This window comes from Acinonyx jubatus, chromosome E4, assembly GCF_027475565.1.
Source record: "Acinonyx jubatus isolate Ajub_Pintada_27869175 chromosome E4, VMU_Ajub_asm_v1.0, whole genome shotgun sequence".
NCBI classification, from domain to species: Eukaryota; Metazoa; Chordata; class Mammalia; order Carnivora; family Felidae; genus Acinonyx; species Acinonyx jubatus.
This window is the reverse complement of record NC_069395.1, coordinates 47,805,407-47,824,950: the sequence shown is the minus strand read 5'-3', so window position 1 is coordinate 47,824,950 and position 19,544 is coordinate 47,805,407. Positions and strand designations below refer to the sequence as shown.

Here is a 19,544-nt window from a genome sequence, read left to right as displayed (position 1 = left end):
GTATTTTAGCTGCTGGCATATATGTATACTGAAAGTTCCAAGGTAGAAAAGAACTGTATAATATGGAGTCATGAAGAATGAGCAAATGGCATGGTCTCCTAAGTATGAGAAAAGTCTATTTGTTGAAAATATAACAAGACAAAAGATCACAAAATGAGCATTTAGCTGTAATTTATACATATTCACCAAAATCAGAAATAGAAAAAGTGGTTTTCTCAAAATGAAAAAAGGAAATCTCAAAAAGAAATGGCAATTCATTTCATAAAACATATCAGATATTTTGTGGTGGTGGTGGTTTTAAGAAAGTACAGTTATGTTTTATAAGTCTTCCCAAACTACCCTTCTTCTTCCCTTGCTCTCTACACATAAAACAAATTGTGGAAAAGATAACAGAGACTTTAAGAAATATGTACATATTGCATAAACCCAGATCTACATTTACATATAGAAAAATTATAGAAACAGTGCTTCCAGAAAGAAAAAATACTAACAATATCTGTTAAACAATAGAAAAATGTTTTGGTTTAATACAAAATACTCTTGGCATTCCAAAATACCTTTGTATTACTCTGCACTGTCTATAATATAATAGCAAACAATTGTTCGTTGTTTTAATGAAAATGTTTTTATCTTATTTTCTTTTCTTAGATGGTACATTTCTGTAAGTATCTTAATCGAGAACTTAATTGAAGGCTCTAGAAAATATCACCAACAAAGGACATTTGAGTTTCTACCACGTGTAATGGTTGAAGCCTTGTAAGACCTGGTTTCTTCCTCAGGCTTTATGGTTCCTAAATTTAGTGACACTACACAAACAGGTGATCCCTACAAAGATCACCTGCTTCTCACAACCCAGGTCATTTACACAAAAAATACACTATGCCTTCAAAGGTGATTTTCTCGATCACAGAAACTATTTTTAGTGGCTGTCTGCCACTATCCAACTACCTATTGTGACATAACAACACTTTTCTATTATGTCTCTCTCTCCTTCTACTCATTTTTCATTTAAAGTTGACTTTCTTATATTTGAAGAAGAAAAATCCTGGAACCTGTGGTTTTATTTCTTTTCAAATACATTCCCTCCTCTCCATCTCTACTGCCAATGCCTCAGATCAGATCCCCATCATCTCTCACCTGGACTACTGCCTCCAGTCTTGTCTCCCTCAAAGCCATCCTCCACACAGCTGGCAAAGTGATCTATTTAAAACAAAAATTTGACCATGTCACTCTTCTTAAGATTCTTTAATAGTTCACCATCAAGCTAAAATCTTCTCATTGGCCTCCGAGGTCTTTTATGATTAGGCCTCTACCTACTTCTCCAGCTTTACCTCTCCCCACTCCATACCTCAAATTCTAAACATGAACACACACACAGATGCTTCCTGCTGCTTTGTGCCTTCATTCACAGAGTCCTGGTTACCTGGACTGTGATCTCCTCCCACCCTTCCTTTGACTGCCTGCCTTCTACTCATTTTATAACATTCAGTTCCAGTGTATAACCTCCCCTAGGAAGCCTCACGTGCTCCCCCTCCCCATACTCTCAAAAGCATTACACTTGCTATATTTGTACCCTTTATCTTTATAATATCCTCAATTGATTTTTACATCCCAAACTTTACAATGTATTCCTTGATATTAAAACTCTTTTTCTAGCAAGAGTTACATAGGATGTATTCAATAACTGTTAACTGAATGAATGACCAAATTATACAAAACTATAAGTGACGGGAAACAGTGAGATGTATTTTAATCTTAGAATAGCATTAACCAATGTTTTAAAAATGGCTTCATAACTGTCTACAGAAATTCCTGTAGTAGGTTGGATCTGTAATTTTCCTGATAGCTTTAGAGTTTACTTCACTTCTTCACATTCCTTCCTCCTAAGAGGAATGTATCCTTAAAATTTCAGAGCTAATTAAATTTTGTCCCACATTAAGATTATGACAAATCTGAAGTTATGTCCAGATGTCCTGTAAAGTTAACATGAATCAGATGTATTATTGCTCCTTGTTTACATGCAGTTACAAGGAATGGAAACAGCTGTACTAAAGTAACCAATTAGGATTACCAAACAAATAAAACACCATATTCTATGAAACATCCTTCAAACTGATCACATGTACTACGGTTTCCTTTATTCTAATAAGAAATCATCCACTCCAGCAGAATTTCCATTGGGCTACAAAATGCCAATCCTTTATTAAAATGAAAAGAACTGCCAAAAAGTATAGAGAATATTTGTAATATTTATTAGGTTCTATAGCGAGTACCACATGATCCACACTGATAAATGTTTCTTGCCAGTAATGGTGGTAACAAGATTAGAATGCTTTGTGATTATTACTCTATTATTCTGTTTAATTATTATCAAACAGTTCAAGTTCATTTTCTTCTTGTTGTATAGAAGTCCCCTTGCTTGAGATAAAGGGTAGAGGAACAAAATCAAGGGTAACAAGAACTTGTGTACTCTCAATGACCAACTTAGAAATAATAATTAAGCAGATATTGAAGCCAACTCTTAAATCCTAGCGAGCCAAAACCAGCAAAAACTATACAATTATACCTTACTTTGTAAAACCCAATATATGAACACTTAAGGTTTACAAAATTAATAATTTTAGTGAACATCTACCATACACCATGCTGAGCTTCAGAATATCAAGATTATAAATCACTAATAACACCATTTGGACTTACTATAAAAGACTACTCTCCGTTCTTTCCCCCAAATCTGCCTCTCCCACAGAATTCCCTGTCTCAGTCAACAGTAATTCCTTCTTTTCAGCTGCTCAGGCCAAAAGCCTTCAAGTTTGAGTACAAACTTCCAGCTATAACATGAATAAGTTCTGGGCATCTAACATATGATTATAGTTAATAATACTGTATTATATACTTGAAAGTTGCTAAGCCAGCAGACAGTAAATGTTCTCACCACAACATAAGAAATGATAATTACATGTGATGCAGGTACAGCTAATGCTATGGCGGTAATCACTATGCCATATGTAAGTGTATCAACACACTGTACACCTTAAACTTACACAATGTTACATGTCAATTATATCAATAAAGCTGGGGGAAGAGAACCTTGGAATCCCCATGGACTCCTTTTTGCTCTCACATACTACAACCAAACCATAAGGAAATCCTATTGGCACTGCCTTCAAAGATATACCCAGAATCTATCCACTTCTCACCCCCTCCACTATTTCCTTGTTACCACCATCATCTCTCAGCTAGATTTCCCCACACTCCTGATTTCCATGCCTCTATCCTTATTGTCTCCTGTCTATTCTCAATACACCAGCCAGTGTTTAAAGCGTAAGTCAGATTATGTGACTCCTCTGCTCCTAACTCTGTGATAGCTCCCTACCTTCGAGTGAAATGTGAAAGTCCTTACAAGAGCCTGCGAGGTCCCTTGCAACTTGTCTTGCCCAAGTCATCTGCCTACACTCCTCCCTAGTTTACCTCGTTTTGCATACTGGCCTCCCTGCTATTACTTGAACAAGGCAGGCACACTCCTGCCTCCGGACGTTTGTCCTGGCTGTGTCTTCTAAAACATTCCTCCCCAGACATTCACATGACACTTAACTCAAATGTGACCCTCCTGGTACAGCATTCTCTGACTATTCTATTTTAAAATGCAGCTATTCCTGACAACACTCCCACATACCCCCCCTCCCCATGTCTCCTTCCCTATTTCTCTCCAGAGCTCCTCTTACTACAAACTATATAATTATTACATTCATATATATTATTTAACTGCTCCCAACTAGAGTACCAATTTTATGAGGACAAGGATTTTTGTATGCTTTGTCCACTGATAAATTCCAAGCACCCAGAACAGTGCATGTATGTAAGAGTCTCTCAAAAAACATTTGTTGAATAAATGAATCACGGGTACTGTTATGCTCACATACTGTACCACTATGAGAGGACAGAACAGAAAACCAAACTCTGGATCAGAAAAGGTTTCAGAGAAGAGAAAGCATTTAAATTAGGTGAACAGGAACTGTGCACTCACAGTGCACAGGCTGTCAGTGTGCAAGGACAGGTCTATGACACGTGATTCATCTGAACTGAAGAGAAGCTCCATCAAGCTTGAAAGGTTTGTTAAAGGCATGAAGTTCAGTTTCTTCAAAACCACACTATTTGAAAAATGGCAAAGAGCACAATTTGATGCAAACTTAATAAGATGTATAGAGGCCAAACAATACTGTACCTTTCTCAAATATACAAAATAACAAACAAAGGATAAAAGTTATTTTTGAGGCCAAAGTACTAAAAGAACCATGACTTGGAAAACAATCCTTTTCACTCCCCACTCTGGTTCTTCCCATCTCTACTTTTAAGACTTTTTTGGTCAAGTCAAAGATCTTATTTCCTTCCTTTCTTCTTTCTTCCCCCTCACTCTTTTGTTCTCATAGAACTAATAAGGGTCAATTTCCTGTACAATCCGTCTGCACAGGATATCCATTTAAACGCCATCCTATCCGCTAAGCATCAAACAAAAGGAAAAATGTTTCAAAGACAGAAAACATCCTAACATTTTCCTGAGGCCAAGAATGAACACGTATTAAATCATAAAGAACTAAATGCAGGAGAACAAGCTAAGGGATAGTGGGGGTGGGGGGGGGGCGGAGAAGCCTATAGGAAGAGCAAGTAAATAACAGTGTTATCCAGTGGGTCGTAGTCTATGTCACTTTCCTCGTCAGCTTAAAAAAGACACATCTGGATGATTCAGATGTACTGAGCCTATATAAATGCAAGTGTGAAGGCTGGAAATATTTTTGAAAAATGTGAAATCACTACTATATATTAGGTATGCATTATATTACATAACGGGTTAATTTTTCGTTAATCACGGTTTTTGAGGTAGATTATGGAGCTAAGATGAGACAACAATATAGGACCCAGGGAGCAGAAATAGGGTTGTTAAGTAAAGGTTGATTTTATTACTTTTTTCTACTGACAGACTTGCAGAAGACAATAAAAATAAGGCAAAACACAGAAACGGCAGTTTTTAAAAAGTAAATTATCAGGATTAAACTAGTTAAAATCTAGAATAAAACTCAGACTCAAATTCAGAGAAAATTCCTAAATTTAATGTTTAATTTTATTAAAAAACACTTTTCACCAATCAGTCGTTCAATAACTTTTATCAGTTTAGTTAGAAATTGTCAGATAGTGGGGCACCTGGGTGGCTCAGCTGGTTAAGCGTCCAACTTCGGCTCAGGTCATGATCTCACGGTTCATGCGTTCAAGCCCCATGTCTGGCTCTGTGCTTACAGCTGGGAGCTTGGAGCCTGCTTTGGATTCTGTGTTTCCCTTTCTCTCTGCCCCTCCCCTGCTCACACTCTGTCTCTCTCTCACTCAAAAATAAATAAAACAGTAAAAAAAATTTTAAGAAACTTGTCAGATAGTAACTGGAGAAATAAATATACAAAATTTTCAGTTGAGGCATTTCTAAGCATTTTACAAACCCTTATCTTGCCAGAATTCTACTTTACCTGACTGCATATTCTCTGAGAAGCTAATACTTTTTTTTTTTTTTTGAGAGAGAGCATGCGAGTGGGGGAGAGGGAGAGAGAGAGACAGACAGAGAGAATGAGAATCTTAAGGGATCCTGAGCCGAAATCAAGAGTTAGATGATCAACAAACTGAGCCACCCAGGTGCCCCCAAAGCTAATACTCTTTAATACTGTTTATGTAAGGTGGTTGGAAAAATCATTCAACAGTTCTCAAGGTAACTTAAGTACTTCATCTCAAGCCATATGTATCTTAACACCACAAAATACTACATATCACTCATTTATTCTTTCCTTCAGTTAAGTACTTACTGAAATCCTACTATGAAATACCAGAAAAAAAGCAAATCGTTCCTAAATGGATGATGAAGTATAAACCTGCAGAGAAAAGTTTCCTTGGAGAAAACCTGTTTACAGTAAAACACCACACACGCTTTTAAAAGAGGGAAACGCCCTAAGGAGACTCATCTTTTGCATCACTTAAATTAACTTCACTGGTCGAAACTGACGACAGTAACAGGAGTAGAGAAAATTTTTTGAAATCTCCATTCATGTTTGATTATTGTGAGTATCAACCCTCCCCCAAACTATCACCTTGGAACCATACCTGTCACGTTGGGTAGAGCAGTTTCTGAGACCTCACTACTGCACAGGCAGCAAAGCGATGTGTCCTGATCTCTGCCATAACTATTGGGTGGAAGCAGGACTGTTCCAAGGACCATTCCTCTGCCCAGAAGCACAGAAGTTAAACTGTTCTATGTAGAGGAAGTCTTAGAATTCCACTCCCTGACAAGCAATACCACATGCATGTGACATTTACTCATATACTCAGTGGCCAGAGGAAACCAATAGAAGGGTAAGCATTTACAAGTCCCAAAGTGGGCGGAGAGTAACCCAAAGGAAAGTGTCTAGTAATCAGCAAAGACTGAGTCAGATCAAAGTTACTTCAGAAGAACCTTTGGAAATGTTTTGAAAAAATAAGTAAAAACCAACATACACATGAGTAACAAATACAAAAATATGTAGGGATTAGTATATATAGATGGGATTTCTTTCCTAAATGGATGATGAAGTAAGCCTGTAGAGAAAAGTTTCCTCGGAAGAAACCTGTTTACAATAAAACACCACATACACTTTTAAAAGAGGAAACGCCCTAAGGAGACTCATCTTTTGCATCACTTAAATTAGCTCAAGTAACCACAAATCCAAAGTGAAAGAAATAGTTACAATCTGATTCATGAACAAAGAAACCAGGAAATGACTGCCTTCACTAACATTTCGGCTCTACAGCTTAATACGGTTAAAAATACAGCATGAAAAAAATATATGGCATGATTGCAACACGGATGGACCTAGAGGGTATTGTAGTAAGTGAAAATAGACTGAGAAAGACAAATACCATGATTTTATTTATATGTGGAATCTAAAAAACAAATGAGTACACAAAAAGCAGAAACAGACCCATAAATACAGAGAACCAATGGTTGTCAGGGAGAAGGGGGTGGGCAGATGGGCATTCGGATGAAGGGGAGTAGGAGACACAGGCTTCCAGTGGTGGAAGAAATAAGTCATGGGGATGGAAGACACAGCCTAAAGAGAGAACACTCAATGGTATTGTGACAGCACTGTGTCAGCTGGTGACTACATTTAATGGTGAGCACAGTCAAATCACTATGTCCGTACACCTGAAACTAATACAACATTGTGCTAAGTATACTTCAATTTAAAAATAACATTTTAGGGTACCTGGGGGGCTCAGTTTAAGCGTCTGACTTCGGCTCAGGTCATGATCTCACTGTTTGTGAGTTCGAGCCCCATACTGGGCTCTGTGCTGACAGCTCAGAGCCTGGAGCCTACTTCAGATTCTGTATGTCCCTCTCTCTCTGCCCCTCCCCAACTAGCGCTCTGTCTCTCAAAAAATAAAATAAAAACGTTAAAAATAAAAAAATAAAAATAACATTAAAAAAATAAAAAACTGACACGATAATGTTGAAAACTTCTGAGTGTTAACACATAAGTTTTTTTTTCCTTAGTTGTTTTAAATGTTTACTTTTGAGAGTGAGCAGGGGAGGGTCAGAGAGAGAGGGAGACACAATATGAAGCAGGCTCCAAGCTGTCAGCACAGAGCCTGATGCAGGGCTCGAACTCGCAAACGACCTGAGCTGAGGTCAGATGCTCAACCGACTGAGCCACCCAGGCCCCCCCAAACTTTTAAAAGTTGTAAAAGTAAAAAGCTAGTCTTTATTAATATAAGGAACAAAGTTAAGTAAAATGTAAAAATCTGAAAATAAGGGTAACTTGTTGAGAATTAAGCTAGGAAAATCTGCAAATAATACACTAAATTATTTAGTGGTGTCATCTACAAAAATAACACAAGAATTTTTGTAACTATACAGTTAAGAACACTCATTGATCAACATTTACTATGTACCAGCCACTGTGCTAGGTTTCAGGTCAACAAAAGAAACAGGGTAAAACTGTAAGATACCAGGACTGAAATAGCCTTCCATGAAGTTGAAACAAATTATAATGTCACCTCAGAGAAAGAATGTCTCTGACATAGGTAATTATTAATAGCTTAAAAAAACAAAGCTTATACTTTCAATAAAATGACCCTTTATAAAACCAGTATTGTTAACATCACAGAAAAAGCAAGAGTTAAATGACTAATGGTTACCTCAATTAATGACTCAGTGTTTCAAACACCAGGTTGAATTTCTCCTTCCCTAGATTATAAAAAATATAAGAGAAAGGAGCTCCATAATCCATATTCTAAACATATCTATATTCCATACCACGTAATTTACTATTCAGTTAGTAAATCTGCTCTTCAATTTACCAATAATTAATAGTTACAACTTAGGAAACTACAAAAATTAAGAAACTACAAAATCATAATGTAAAGAAAACGAATATTTTTGTGCTGCTATGCTGCTTCCATCTAACCCATGTAATAGCCTTTAAACGTTTTAAAGAATAAAATGAAGACTGCATACAAAACTAATCACCAAAAAATGATACATGAAAGCCTAAGAAAATTGAACTCAACAGAAGTATTAGTAAGACACGTTTTTTTTTTAATTTTAATGTGTTTTTATTTTTGAGGGAGAGAGGGAGGGAGGGAAGGGCAGAGAGAGAGAGAGAGAGAGAGAGAGAGAGAGAGAGAGAGAGAACGAGCAGGGGAGGGGGAGAGAGAGAGGGGGACCCAAAATCTGAAGCAGGCTCCTGGCTCTGAGCTATCAGCACAGAGTCCGATACGGGGCTCAAACTCACAAACTGTGAGATCATGACCTGAGCCAAAGTCGGATGCTTAACCAACTGAGTCACCCAGGCACCCCAAGACATGTTCTCATTTTAAAAATTCTTTTTCAGTTTATAACAGTGATATATGCTCATTATAGGAGATTTGAGAACTATATATAAATAGAAAGACAACAGCACATCACCCACTTCTACATCCTCATTTGTTGAATTATTAAAGTAACATTGATACCTTTGCATTTGGCTCTTTTAATCTGCATAGTGTTTCATTCATTCAGCCAATATTTACTGAGTGCCTACTAAGTGCAAAGCACTTTACTAGACAGGAAATATCTATTAGATGCTAAGCAAGAAATAAAGTCCATGAGAGATGAAGATAACAGGCTGGGAGGGGAGGGATTTCACTACTTTAAAGAAGGTGACATTTAAGTAAATGCCAAAAGCAAAAGAAGAATCTAAGCAGAGAGAATATAGCAAGTGCAAAAACCTAAAAGTAGGAAAGAACCTATAGGAAATGGAAAGTGTGGCCTGTAACTGAGAAAGTCAGAAAAGAAGCATGAAAAGAAGTTAGTAAGGTAGACTGGCTGGATGACCAGATCAAGCCCATAAGGGTTTAGGATTCTTTTCCAAATACAATGGTAATTCACTGAATAGTTTTATGCCAGGAGGTCATATGTTCTGACTTCCATTTTGTAAAAGACGAACACTCTGGCTACCGGGCGGGGAAAAAAATGGATTAGATAAGAAATAACATCAGAAATAGGTAAATATGCAACAGTTCGAGAATGGACTCACACTGGCTTGGAAAAGAACGGTGTCATGAAGACAAAAGTGGAAGAATTTAAAGATCCACTTTACAGATGGAACTGACAGGGCTCACAGATCACTTAGATATGAGGTAAGACGAGGGTGAAAATAAAGAAAAGCTGCCAAGTTGCAGGCTTGAATAAGTGGGCAGATGGCTATGTAATTTACTCAAAACGAAGAGCGCTGTAAATCAAAAGTTCCACTGTAGACAAGTAAATGTGAGGGATATAACTAAGCACCTTGATCTACAAATCCGAGGCTCAGAGAAGATCTTGGGTGTCAGACATCAGCATATAGATGGTGTCTAAAACCATGAATCTGGATGAGATCACTTAGGGAACCAAGAGTTAGGTGAAAGTACAGGATCATGCTTAGAGGGGGAACAATGACTTCAATACTGCAGATTTCTCATTTGAAACATGGAGGCTACAAAGAAGGGAAAAAACATGATCTTAAGTGCTTAGAGAAAAAACTGTCAACCCAAAATTCTCTGTCCACAGAAAACATCCTTCAGAAATGAAAGTGAAATAAAGACATCCTCAGCTAAAGGGAATAACTTGTTGTCCGTAGATACGCTCTCAAAAAATTCAATTCAGACATAACGGAAATAATACCAAAAGGAAATTTTCGAATATTAGGAATAAAAAAAGAGAAACAAAAATGGTAAACAGAACACTCTTCTCCTCTTGAATTCTTAATATTTGACAGTTGGAAGCAAACAGTGTAATGCAATCTGTAGGGACTTGTCAATGCATGTGGATATATGACAACTACAACACAGGGAAAAGAAAACTCTTATGATGGTAAGGTTTCATATTTCACGTGAGGTGGCCAAATACTGAATCTAAGGAGAATGTGAAAAGTTTGGTATGTATATTGAAATCCATAAAGCAACCACTGGAAAACCTATACAAAGAGATACAACCAAAAACAACAGATAAGCGAAACATGTTAATAATCCAAGAGAAAGCAGGAAAGGGGAAACAGAAGAACAGAAAAAAATTAAATGGTAGACCTAAATAAATCCAAACAAATCAGTGATTAACATTTAATAAAAATGGTCTAAATACAATTAGAAGGCAGTTTGTCAAAATAGATAATGCCTGATCCAACTACAGGCTATCTAAAAGAAACCCACTTCAACTGTAACCACAGAAGTAGGTTAAAAATGAAAGGATGAAAACATATGTTTACACAAAAACCTGTAAATGACCATTTATAGCAATATTCATAATAGCCAAAAGTGAAAACTTTAACTGAAATGTCCATCAATTAATTAATGTGTAAATAAAAATTGTTCAGCAATAAGAAAGAAGCACTAATACACAAATGAACCTTAAAAACATCCCAAGAGAAGGAAGTCAGTCAAAATGAATACATGTTATGTGATTCCATTTAGATGAAACATCTAGAATTGGTAAATCCATAGAGAAAGAAAGCAGATTAGTGGTAGCCTAGGGTCAGGATGTGGGGAGGAATATGGAATGACTGCTACTGGCTATGGGGTTTCTTTTTGAGGTGATGAAAATATTCTAAGATTAGGTTGTACTGATGATTGAAAAACTCTGAATATACTCAAACCACTGAATCATATACTTCAAATGGGTGAATTTTATATGTGGATTTATATCTCTATAAAAGCATTAAAAACATTATGCTATGTGAAAAAGGCCAGATTTAAAGTCTACATATTGCATGATTCCATTCATATGAAATACCCAAAAGAGCACATACACAGAGACAGAAAGCAATTTAGTGGTTACCTGGGACTCGCGTAGGAATGCTGACTGACTATAAAACAGTACAAGGAACCTTTTGGGTGATGAAAATGCTCTAAAACTGGATTGTGGTGAATGTTACACAACGATGTACATTTTTAAAAAATCACTGAATTGTACATCTTTTAAAACTCAAATAAAAGCTCAATAAAGCTGTTTTTCTTAAAGCACAAAGGGTAATAAAACAAAAAGCAAAATCAGACTTTTGTCTGAAAGATACTGTTAAGAGAATCAAAAGATAAGTCATAAACAGGAGAAAACATCTACAAATTACATTTTTTTTAAGTTTATTTATTTTGAGAGAAAGTACACGCATGCACCTACATGTGTACAAGTAGGGGAGAGGCGGAGAGAGAGAGGGAGAAAGAGAATCCCAAGCAGGCACCACGCTGTTGGGGCAGAGCCTAATGTGGGGGTTGAACTCACAAACTGAGATCATGACCTGAACCACAATCAAGAGTCAGACACTTAACCAACTGAGCCACCGAGGTGCCCCTGCAAATTATATTTCTAACAAAGGATACACAGCCAGAATACATCAAGAACTTTCAAACTTACAAGTATGAAAACAAATCACTCAATTAAAAAAATGGATAAAAATTCTCTTCACCAAAGATAATACAGGAATAACAAATAAGATGTTCAACATCAGCAACCATTAAAGAAATGCAAATTAAAACCACAATAAGATACCACTAAACATGTACTAGGAGTGAGTAACCTAAAAATACTAAGAATATCAAATACTAACTATGGATGCAAACCAGCTGGAACTCTCATAAATTGCTGAGTAGAATGCAAAATGGTACAGCCATTCTAGAAAGCAATTTGGCAAAATCTTGTAAAACATCACTTATCATATGATCCAGCAATACCACTCCTAAGGATTTGTCCTGGAGAAACGAAAACTTATATTCATATCAACACCTGTTATGTGAATGTTTATGGCAGCTCTATTCCTAACTTCCCCAAACTGGAAATTAATCTAAACGTCCTTCAATGGATGGGTGGATAAACAAACTCCAGCACATCCATACAAGGGAATACTACTCAGCAAATAAAAAAGGAATGAACTACTGCAAAGGGAGAGGAAGCGTCGTCTCAAGCAGACTTCACGCCCAGTGCAGAGCCTGACGAGATGCAGGGCTCAATCTCACAACCATGAGATCATGACCTGAGCTGAAATCAAGGGCTGGGCACTTCACCAACTGAGCCACTGACGCACTCCTGGAGCTGTCATTTTTATAACGGCATGTATTTCTCAGAGTGGAGAGCCATACCTATCCCCAAACAGAGCACTATCCCTTTTTCCTATCAGCATGAAACAGCATCACAGAGTCCTACACACAGAAGTATTTGAAAGGGGTCTTTCAATGACTATTTCAGGATCTAACGGTAGACCTTTAAACATGTTCAATTCCATTATTATTGAGCTGAAGAAACAAAGCTAGTGTCAGAACCAGATGATCTCTAGGATGGCAGCTGCCCCAGCCCTGCCTGTTATTATTAACCCTTGCCCCTCAACCTCCCAACACAGCAGCAGACTAGAATTCTAAGACAGGAGAACACCACTCCCACACTGTGCTACTTTACTCCTACATTCACCTCTTGACCTTTCCTTTTGTGAACTCAAGGCTTTAGGAACAAAAAGGTGGCCTCTCATTACAAAAATCAATCCCTAATATTGAGGTTTTTTTAGTGTTTTTTTTTAATCCAAGAGCTCAGGCTCTATATTAAGTAGCGCTGGGCTCTGCCATTCAAAAAGTGAGGTGTCACTGGTTATTTAAATATTTGAGAGTACAATTTCCATTTGTACAACAGGGGGAAAATGGTAATAAGTACTTTTATGGAGTTCTTACACGAGATTAAATTCATGTAGAGTGCTTGGGGGAGAATCTGACACCATAACTGAACACTTTAGTTCTTTCTGTCGTCTAAAAGGGGCACCTTCCTGCTTGGAAAATAAATCTATTAAAAGGTAAGAAAAATTTGTTGGGCTCGAGTTAAAAGATCTGTAGGGCTAACAAGATGTTAAAGGTACAGAAATAAAAGTAAGCAACTGAAGGGTCTCTAAACTTTTCCAAGAGTAACTCTCTTTAGGTCAGTTAGTAATAATAGGTATAGATTATCTTCTTGGCTCCCATATAGCTCACATTTGAATACATCACAAAAAGTCACAAAAATCAAAATGGTGTTTTAATCAGGACTATGCTCAAGCTCTTCCTTTGTCTATTCAAATCCTGTATTATCTTTCAAAATGTAGTTCAAGTTCCTAGATTCTCCCTGGACCCAACCTCTGACCATTTCTAATTAAGTAATCTCTTCCTTTGCCTAAAACAGCAACTGTCATACTATCATGGGACATCTTCTATAGTGTACTTACTATAATTTATTCATTCTTTTTTTGTGTGTCTTTTTTCCTCCAATAAGATTAAGTTTTTACGGGTACAGAACCATTGTGTTTCTCTCTCCAATGAAACCCAGCAAATAAATAATGATTGGTAAAAAGGATTAACACTAAAGCCTTGCGTTCACAAAAGGAAAGGTAAAGGGGTGAATACCAAGAGTAAAGTAGTACAACGTGGAAGTGGAGTTCTGCTGTCTTAGATTTCTAGTCAGCTGCTATGTTGGGGGCTGAGGGGAAAGGGTTAATAACAGGGTGATTAATAACAAGGGTTAATAACTCAAAATTCAATGTGAGACTTGTCACAAAAATAAAATCTATTATAACAGCATCTTTTCCCTTTCTCTACACCAGTGTTTCTCAAAATTTTTTTTCATTATCACCACTCCAAGGATTAAAATTTAATTTAACTTAAATTAACTAGTTTAATTTAATTTAATTCAATTTCTCCCTAACAAGAGAAATTAAAAACTGAAAGGATAAGATTTTGTAGGGTAGCATTGAGCTTTGGAGGATTACAAACCAATGTAAATACCTAAGTTATTATCACCCCTGCTGAGAACGCATGCTCTATACCTAGACAAATCTTCCAAACACTTGGAAGGTCCCAAGAGGATTCATTTGTTCCTGTTAGAGTAGGGGCTTGTTCTAATTACAAAATCATAGATGTCAACAGACTTGGATTCAAAATTTTCTACTACAGAGAAAGGAAGAGCACATTTTCTAAGCAGCGGGAAACACACACACACACACACACACACACACACACACACACACACACACACTAAACAAAGTCAGAGAAGAAAAGGATTGAATACTGTGTTTTACAAGACCAATTAAGACATGGGGGAACCTGGGTAGGCTAATAACTAATACATCTTCAAAAAAACACTCCTTAAATATGTGTTCAACATTTATTCAGCAAGAAGCCTGAAGTTAGCCCTGAGGGAGAAGGGAAAGCAGAAAGGAAGAAGTGGTCCTGAATAATTCAAGTCCTGACTCCGCAAAAGGCCCTGCAGCGAATCAGAATTACCCACCTCAGCAGGCACTTTCCCATGCCCTTTGGTGGTCTCAGGCTCTAGCCCAGACATCTTATAAAAATATTCCCCAACACCACAGATAATACTCTTTATAAGAGGCTTTTTAGAAAACAATTTCTTCACCCTGTTACATTTCCAGTGAACCTTTAGAAAGTGACACTGGAGAGGAGCCTGGCTGGCCCATTCCTTAATCCAGTTCAGTGATTTTGCTGCATGAGAAATTTGGCCTGATTACAAGAGAAGAGAAGCCTGGAAATGTATGTGTGTCTTAGTCGGGTAACGTGAGATATCTGTGGGTCCAACGACAGACAACCTTGACATCCAGACAAAAGAATTCAGACTGTATTGGGATACAATAGGTAATCATTCTACATTTGTGAGAAGTAGTAACACATTGATTGTGGTATTTAAAGAAGACTGGTCTCCAATGCTCCTGATGGACCCCCCTGAAGTTAAAGAGAATAACTAAAAGTCTGATAAGCAGGGATGATAAGGGCATGGTCATGGAATGGACAATGATGATTCAAGAGATCCTTTTTTTAAAGATTTTATTTTTAAGTAACCTGTACACCCGACATGGGGCTTGAACTCATAACCCCTGAGATCATAAGTTGCATGCTCTACCAACTGGAGCCAGCCAGGTTGCCCAAGAAATCTTTTTTAATTTTTTTTAATGTTTATTTTGAGAGAGAGAAAGAGACAGAGAGCAAGCGAGTGAGCACAGGGGAGGGGCAGAGATAGGGAGAAAGAGAGAATCCCAAGCAGGCTCTGCACATTCAGCACAGAGCCCAACACAGGGTTTGAGCTCACAAACCATGAGATCATGACCTGAGCCAAAATCAAGAGTCAGACACTTAACCGACTGAGCCACCCAGGCATCCCAAGAAATCTTTTAAAGAAAAAAGTTGATAATTATCTAGGAACCAAGTAGATATAGGAAAGGAAACTAATAAGCCTCTCTTTAATTTGGGGTAAAATGAATATAAAGTAGTAACATCCAGATTTCAAAGACAGAATTATAAGACTAGAATATCAATGAGGTATACTCACTAAAGACATTACTTTAGGAGTTATCAACCTGGTTCAATCTTTTTATACAAAGAACAAAGTTCTGAGTACTCCATCAAGACATTTTTTTATCAACTGAAAACAGTGGCAATAATTACAGGGTTTTGTATTCAGTTTCCTAAATACTCTCTAATCCAAAATCACTTCTTTCTGGATGGTACCAGATAACAGAAACTTCTATCCTCATTCCTCTTTCCTTCTTCCATGCATCCTCCCTAGGTGAAATCATTCACATCTACCACTTTTAATTATAAACTCTAGGCTACTGGCGCCTGTATTAGTTTCCTGTGGTTGCTATTAACAAACTGTGACAAATTGGATGACTTAAAACACCAGATATGCACCCTGGAGGCCAGAAGTCAGAAATTGGTATCACCGGGACAAAATCAAGGTGGGGACAAGGCCTCGGCTCTCTTCAGAGCCCTAAGGGAGGACCCATCCCTCGCCTCTTCTAGTCTCTGGTTGCTACCAGCGCTCTGGGCTTGTGGACACATCACTGCAGTCTTCAAGACCAGCCTCTTCAGCTCTCTCTTCACATCATCTTCTCCTGCGTGTGTGAAACCTCCCCATCTCCCTTTTATAAGGAAACATGTGATTCTACTTAGGGCTCACTGAGATACTCCAAAATAATCTCCCCATCCATCTATAAAGATATCTCCCTTGCCTGCTTTTCTGCCATGAAACATTTACACTTTCCAGGGATTAGGGCATCGGTATCTTTTGAAGGGGCACTTTTCAGCCTACCACAAGCTCCCAAATCCCACCAACCCCTAACCACTCTCCTGATCAGTTGATATATAGCCTATAGCCTATGATAAATACATGAGACAGCCTATAGCCTATCATATATACACTTCGACACCCTGAGAGAACTGAAAACCCGCTGTTTCGACTTCTGCTTTCATTTATTTTTCAGTTTAGTGTGCAAATGCATGCATGTGTGTACTCTTATAGCTGTTTATGGCATACCCATTCACCCAGGCATCCAACCCAGAAACCTCATCAGCACTCTAGAAACCTCTTCCTTCCCTGATTCCCTCTATCACTATTATTCTACAGATTCCACCTCCCAAATCTCTCTCAAATCCATGTATTCCACTCCCTTACCACCGTCTTACTTTACACCCTCTTTATCTCCTTTCCTAAGCTGCTACAATATTCATCTATCTGATCTTCCCGACTTGAGTTTCTCTCTGCTCCAGTCTAATACCCACACTGCCTCTAAATTGGTATTTTGAAGGGGCAAGACCACCTCAAGTTATGTTCCTACTCAAAACTTCTAAGGGTCTGGGCTCTCTACTGCACAGTTATTCCAAATTCCTCAGCATGGTATGAGAAAGATCCGCCATGGTATGGCGCTTGTCAGCCTCTCTAGCCTCTCTTCTCCCATCTTCCCTGTATTTTATGCTTCATCTATACCTCTCCCAGTAGTTCTCTGAACATTTCACTTTGTTCAATCTTTGTACATGCTAACTCTCTCCTACAATATTCTTCCCTTCGAGGTACCTAGTGAACTCATTTAACACAATTCATACCTCTTCTGTTCAATGTTCTCAAAAGTACTCTCTCTTACCTAAAATAAAGTTTATAACTCTACACTAAGTCATAATCACACAGATTTTTGTTATTAGTAGTTATTTGTGAGGGAGAAATATTGCATAACACAGAAACATACAAAGTACTATTATTTATAATGTGTGACTCCAGCCTCACCCCACTTAAGGGCAGGGATTATGTCTTATTCATATCTATTTGCCTAGAACATGTATTCAATAAATATTTGTTGACACATCATTTTCTTAATTATAGAAACAATACTTGCTCATTTTCTAGAAACTAAAAGACACAGTACTGAAGACAATTAAAAGCAGTTATGATCCCATCATCCAGAAATAATTACTGACATATTTTTCAAACATTTTTATCCAGTCTTTTTCTTATCTTGTTCTTAAAGATGTTCTCTAATACTGAAGTGCCTAAGTGGCTCAGTTGGTTAAGCATCTGGCTCTTGATTTTGGCTCAGGTCATGATCTCACAGTTTGTGAGTTGGAGCCCCACATCAGGCTCCTCACTGACAGCATGGGATTCTACCAGCAACACCCCTGCCCACTGCCCCTGATCTGCTCCTCCCTCACATATGCTCTATCTCCCTCAAAATAAATAAAATAAACTTTTTTTAAAACTCTAAAAAAAAAAAAAAAGATATTCTCTCATACATACTTTTACAGCAATTTTTAGCCTTGAGGCTAATATTAAAATATAACCTACCAATTCCTATAATTTAAGATTTGGAATTTGGCAACAGAAGGAATTTAGTCCTTGGATTTGTTTGGGAAATGTGCAAATTTGATTTATTTCATTTAGATTTCTGTTCTAGATATTCAGATCTCTAAGATCCAAGATCAGCAGAAGTGATACGTTTTTAAGAAATTTCAAAGCAAACTTCATCCCTAGGTAATTAGTTTTTATACATTTATAAAACAATTTTAATTTTCAAGGATGAACAAAATTTAAAACACACATTGTGATCCATTCCTCAAGTATTTTACCCACTTTATGGCCAAAATACCCAAGTGCCCAAAAATATAAACCGTCCCCACAGGTTGCCAAAATTAAATTGCAGAGTTTTCTAAGTGTTTCAGAAATTTATTCCAATGAGCTTATAATTTTATTTTTAAATGGCATGCTAAATCATGTGCTGGTCTTTATAAAACAGAAATTGAAATCTCCCCACTCCCTCTCAGAGCTTCATTTCCTCACAAAGTTGAATCAGAAGTTTGGCTTTCAACTCCACCCTCAAGGAAAAGGAAGGCATGTTATAATTTATTATATTCAGAGACACATGAGTGAGACACATTTTTCCCGTGTCTTTTGCATTTTCCTCCTGTTTCTTATTAGAAGGTATGGTCTTTTCACGCAACTAGAGGTAAGATCTATAATTTGGTCCTAGATAATTGTATTTCTTCAATGGGGTCTGAAGCCCAAACTCTTGCTAACAGAAAGTGTTATCCTGCCTTGCTTAGTTCCATGTGCAGGTGTCATTCTTGAAAGAGGATCTTGTATGAAGGGAGTGAGATGAACGGGGGACTCAGGAATTCTTGTGTTCTAAGAGCACCTCATTAATATCATCTAAATGCACCCTCTTCTCAGGGCGCCTGGGTGGCTCCGACGGTTGGGCGTCCGACTTCAGCTCCGGTCATGATCTCACAGTCTGTGAGTTCGAGCCCCGCATCGGGCTCTGTACTGACAGCTGGAGCCTGCTTCAGATTCTGTGTCTCCCTCTCTGCCCCTCTGTCTCATGCTCTGTCTCAAAAATAAAAACATTAAAAAAAAATTTTTTTAAAAAGCACCCACTTCTCATTTACTACATGATAATAATAATAACCCTCTTTTTGAAGGTATAAGTTGTCCTTTCTTTAAAATTTATTTATTTACTTTGAGAGAGAAAAAAAGAGAGCACAAGCTAGGGAGGGGTAGAGAGAGAATCCCAAGAAGGCTCCACGCTGTCAGTACAGAGCCCAGTGTGGGGCTCAATCCTATATACCGTGAGATCATGACCCAAGCTGAAACCAGGAGTCCGATGCTTAACTGACAAAGCCACCCAGGCATCCCTGAATGTATAGCTGTCTTGAGATAACATTAAGATACATGCATT

At 37.6% G+C, this 19,544-nt stretch overlaps 1 protein-coding gene across 8 annotated transcripts in view; it reads right to left on the bottom strand.

Annotated features, from left to right (window-relative positions):
- The window catches only part of ABL2 (ABL proto-oncogene 2, non-receptor tyrosine kinase), a 111,819-nt gene that overhangs the window by 29,045 nt on the left and 63,230 nt on the right, over positions 1-19,544 (bottom strand). For 2 of the 8 annotated variants that reach the window (XM_027074317.2, XM_027074320.2), the window contains exon 2: positions 1,138-1,200. The exons of 2 other annotated variants lie outside the window; for them this stretch is intronic. In XM_027074317.2, the coding sequence (XP_026930118.2) occupies positions 1,138-1,200 (63 nt within the window). Of the gene's footprint in view, positions 1-1,137; positions 1,201-6,138; positions 7,435-19,544 lie in introns of those variants that run through there. 4 more of the 8 variants (XM_015075515.3, XM_015075516.3, XM_027074319.2 and 1 more) reach the window with 4 other exon arrangements.